The sequence below is a fragment of the Trypanosoma cruzi genome, genomic scaffold (genome assembly GCF_000209065.1).
Source record: "Trypanosoma cruzi strain CL Brener 1047053517031 genomic scaffold, whole genome shotgun sequence".
Taxonomy (NCBI): domain Eukaryota; phylum Euglenozoa; class Kinetoplastea; order Trypanosomatida; family Trypanosomatidae; genus Trypanosoma; species Trypanosoma cruzi.
The window spans coordinates 28,813-33,367 of record NW_001849514.1 but is presented as its reverse complement, the minus strand read 5'-3'; the positions used below and the strand labels follow the sequence as shown (position 1 = coordinate 33,367).

Genomic DNA, 4,555 nt, shown 5'->3' with positions numbered 1-4,555 from the left:
CCCTCGGCAAGGGATGAAGACGTCTCTCCAGTAAGGAGACGGACCATCACACGGCGTCGGAAGGAGAAATCTCCGTACTGTGATTCTATATTGGCGGGATTCTCGGATCTTGTCAGTCACTGTCGGTCATTTCATCCGAAAAATCCTCCACCGCTTCCCGAGCTCAAATGCGATTTCTGTGACATGGTTTTCCCCACACGGAGAAGCACTGCACAGCACAGAATTCGCTGCGCACACAACCCAGACGCCACTCGACATCTAAACAGAAGTGCCAGGAGGCGATCTCTGCTACCGCAGGATCAGCCAACCTCCACAAGCATGCCAATGGCCCGCAGGAGACCTTGCACCATCTGCTTCCAGAATGTCCAGGCACCTTGGCTGCGCGCCAACGACTGAGCATTGAACAGGACCTTTGCCTCGGAAAGTTCTCTCAATGGCAGTTGCCTCATAGCAGGAAACTCTTTTCGCTGCTCGATCACCTCTTCGGCACTCAGACGGCATCGTGTGGCTAGAAGTATTGGTAAGATTAGGGGAAAGACCGAAGAAAATGTCAAGAACGGGAAAAAAGTGAAGAGGCGGAATGCCATCAATGGACCGGAGTGAATTTTCTAGTCAATCGCAGTGAAACAAATGGACGAGCGTTCACGAATTATTCTTATTTATTGTGGAAAAGAAGCCGAGATAACTTTGTAATATCGTATTCAATGTGTATTTCAGCAGTTACCATGACTCAGTGATGCCGTATTTTATTGAGACTGCACCAGCTACTCAGTCCATTCATTTCTTCTCTCAAGGTAATCCAATTGACAAGCATACAAGCAGCTAAAGTCTCCTGTGAAAGGCCCAGAAGAGAAAACACACCCAAGAATGTGTCAGACTCTGCTATTCCAGGTGCTGCTGCTCTGCTGCGTCTCTGGATCTGTTGCCGTCGCTGAGCATCACTGCATCTCCGATGAAATTGAAAACAAGGTTGGCCCCCGGACGACAGCGGTCGTGCTAGAGCTGCCAACTCGGGGAGGTGGCATGTTGCGGGCGATGACTGCCTCGGATCCCGATTGGGCGCCCATCCGCTTTAAAGTCTTCACGGAGGATCTGAACAATCCCTTAAAATACTGCACCGCTGAGGGGCAGATTCGTCCAGACTTTATTGGGGGAACTGTTGAGTGTAAGAAAAAGGATATTTTAACGGAGGAAAAAAAGTCTATCGTATTAAAATCCCTTCTTCCCCGAGCACTTAAAATGCATACGGATCGTCTCCTTGTTAAGCCTCTCACGGGCTACCTTATTGTACCAAGGTACTCGTCAGGTACATGCGCCGAGTTTACAATACCCAGATCCCACCACACAGAGGGTGTGAGCGGTGCGGACATGCTATTGTATCTCTCCGCTGGCCCGACAAGGGGTTCCACTCTTGCATGGGCTAATTTTTGCTCTGAATTACCGGATGGGCGTCCTGTTATCGGTGTGGTGAATTATGGCCCGAGCTCTGTCACTGATTCGGAGTACAGTGTTCGTATTGTGGTACATGAGATTGCACACGCTCTTGGGTTTGTCATGGGGATAATGGAAAAACTCAATATAATAAAAGAGTTTGAGGGTGTACGTGGCAAGGCAAAGGTGCTTCAGGTGTCGTCACCCAAGACGGTGGAGAAGACTCGTGAGCACTACAACTGCATGAGTGCTACCGGCATGGAGCTGGAGGACGAGGGTGGGGAAAGGACAGCATCGTCGCATTGGAAGAGACGCAACGCAAAGGACGAGTTGATGGCTGGTATTCCCGGCATCGGATACTACACGGCGTTGACAATGGCTGCTTTTGAGGACACCGGGTTTTACATGGCAAATTGGGGAAAGGAGGAACCGATGTCATGGGGCAACAACTCCGGCTGCGCGCTGCTGACGGAGAAATGCGTGGTGAATGGCGTCACCCAGTATCGGGAGATGTTTTGCACCGTTAAAAGTAGTCTCCTTTCATGCACATCGGATCGCCTGGCGCTGGGGCGCTGTACAATCTATCTCTACGACGCTCCTCTTCCCCCACAATTTCAGTACTTTTCGGATCCCAAACTTGGCGGTGCCCTCAACACCTTAATGGACTTCTGCCCTTACATTCGACCGAATATCAAAACTAGATGCAGTAATGGGAACGCAACCGTTATGCGTGGGAGCCGCGTTGGCTCGAAATCAAAGTGCTTGAAAGGGGATGGACTTGCCGATTCCACGGGGTTTACTGGTGACGTGTGCGCTGAGGTGTCGTGTGAAAAGGGCGAGGTGAGCGTGCGGTACCTTGGAGACGATACGTGGCACAAATGCCCAGAGGGCAGCAGTATTACACCAACTGCGTTTTTCACGGAAGGGAGGATTTTGTGTCCAAAGTACGACGATGTATGCACTGTCATCGATGCATGCAGGGGAGGTGGAGGCGTGAGCAGTTTGCTGTCAGCTTTTCCATCAATCCCATTGATTTTACTGGTCCTTATTTTTGTGTCAATGTGTCAATGATTTCCTAGGAAACGCGTTTTGTAACCGTTCAATTGTAAATGTGCCAGTTTTTGGTGGGTAGTTTTACTTCTTCTTTTTGATCTTTTTTAAATTCCTTCTCGGTGCACATAACTCCAATTGAAAAGAGGTGCATTTGTGTGCGGCCAAAAGGGGCCTCTATTTTTTCTCTGCTATTTACGTTGGGTCGAATAAAAACCTTTCCAAATCGAACTGGTTTGTGCGTCAAGAACGCAAAAGAATTAGTGCGCGTGTGAAGCAGCATTTAGAAAAAAGAAGTCATTTGTATTGTTGGGGCACAATCCCTTTTTTTCTTATTTTACTAGGAGCTTGTGAAGAGAAGAATTGCGGGAAGCTGGCTAACTCAATTAATTTTAAATCCCGATAATAAAGAATTCACTTCTTTATGATACCTTTCTGTCTTATGAACGTGAAAAGAACACAACTTTAGGTGGAACAGGGAGCAGACAGCGAATAGGCAATTTTATTCTTGTTTTGCCATTCCACTCACCTTCTTTTGATTCCCACGTCGCGACGGGGCCTTGTGCTCGGAAGACCCTAAAGTCTGCCACTTCGTAAGTAATTATCTTTCCGATTCTGAGGACAAAAGACCATGCGAACGGTCAATTGGATTTATTTATTGGATAAAAAGAAAACAGTGAGGCAATTAACTACCTCTGCGATAAACCCTTTTTTCCCTACCTTGTTTGGTTTCTATAGGAAATTTCGGGATCCGGCCAGCGGCAAAGAAGATTATTTTTTGTTTTTGTTTTTTGAATTTGGTTGTCATTTTTCGTTCTTTTTTTTTTTTTTAAAGGGCTGTGAGAGGAATTTTGTGGGCGGAGGTGTGTTTAGAGGAACACCTGGTAATAATGTCTTCTTCTAGTAGCTTGTAGAGAGAATGATCGCGAGGAAGGCTTGTTGCCAACATTAATGTATCCTCCTGATGAAGCGAATATATTTATTTCCGATAATTGCCCATCTTTTGGAAGCAATAAAACACCGCGATGGAGGGAGTCGAGGAACTGATAACGGCAAGACGAATGTCCTTTCATTTGCTTTTCTCTTTCTCACCCATCCTCCTTTGATTACCAAATCGCGGCGGGGCCTTGTGGCTGGAGGAACTCATAGTCTTCCACTTCGTAATGAATAAACATCATCCATCTGAATAGACTGCACCGTGTCACGAGAGCGGCCTTTAGAAAACACATGTATCTACTTTGAGCAAACATTGAGGGTGTGGCAAAGCCACTGCCTCTCCATTTACCCCTTTTCCCTCTCTTGCTTGTTCTCTTTAGATAATTTTAGGATTCGTCCAGCGGTCCAGGCGAATATTCTCCCCTATCTATCGTAGTGAGGCTTGGGGCGGAGCATATTTATTGAGGGAGAAATTTATGGGCGGACTCATGGATTGGACGGCGTCCACGAGATGCCCACGACCACATTCTGAGGCGGAGTGGTCCAACGGCACTTTCTTGACTTTCTCTTTGCCCAGCGAATAACCCACCATTGAGCCACCACGTGGGCGGCGTTCTCACCATTAGCGGGCAGCCAACTCTTTGCAAGGCGGGGCCAATACAAAGGAATGAATTGCGCTTTGTTGCGACACTCTGTCGCTGCCATCACCGTGCCGAGGAACCCTGAGTCCATTCGAGCCTCTCTGAAGAGGAAGAAGCACACCACTGTTTGGAGCAATTGGGCGGCACTTGAAGGAAGGCAGTTGGCGCTGCACTGGCTCATATGAGTGCGCCCGGGCTCAGTTGGAGGCTAAAAAATATTGGCATGCAGCTCAGATGCCCACGTGCAGTTCCGTGCGGTGCGCATCCGATTGGCGCCGATGCAAAGGTTGCTCATGGCCCTCACTGGGACGGCAACTTGGCGACCATCAGCGCTCAGCCAGGCCCGTCACAAATCTCCACCACTTCTGCCGCGGGAAGTTGGAATGCTTCCCATACGGCAGAGGCAATCGGAAGATCATGCAGATTCATGACGTGCCAAGGGGGATTAGAGCTGTTACTCGGCCCACGGGTCACACAGGGGCCCAAGCGGGGAATCT

The 4,555-nt window shown here is 48.6% G+C and overlaps 1 protein-coding gene across 1 annotated transcript, besides 7 other annotated features; it reads left to right on the top strand.

Annotated features, from left to right (window-relative positions):
• Window positions 1-2,422: a sequence feature (areas merged during assembly that could not be assigned to a particular haplotype. This can correspond to areas where the two haplotypes were merged or to regions with more than two copies in the genome that were merged during assembly.).
• On the top strand, window positions 868-2,502 carry Tc00.1047053511035.10 (surface protease GP63, putative; the record flags this gene model as incomplete). Its single annotated transcript, XM_798396.1, has 1 exon — window positions 868-2,502. One exon carries the CDS (start codon window positions 868-870, stop codon window positions 2,500-2,502), a length of 1,635 nt encoding a protein of 544 aa, XP_803489.1.
• Window positions 2,423-2,437: a sequence feature (areas merged during assembly that could not be assigned to a particular haplotype. This can correspond to areas where the two haplotypes were merged or to regions with more than two copies in the genome that were merged during assembly.).
• Window positions 2,438-3,901: a sequence feature (areas merged during assembly that could not be assigned to a particular haplotype. This can correspond to areas where the two haplotypes were merged or to regions with more than two copies in the genome that were merged during assembly.).
• Window positions 2,824-3,257: a mobile genetic element.
• Window positions 3,253-3,312: a sequence feature (A-rich).
• Window positions 3,384-3,652: a mobile genetic element.
• Window positions 3,902-4,555: a sequence feature (heterozygous, non-Esmeraldo-like haplotype).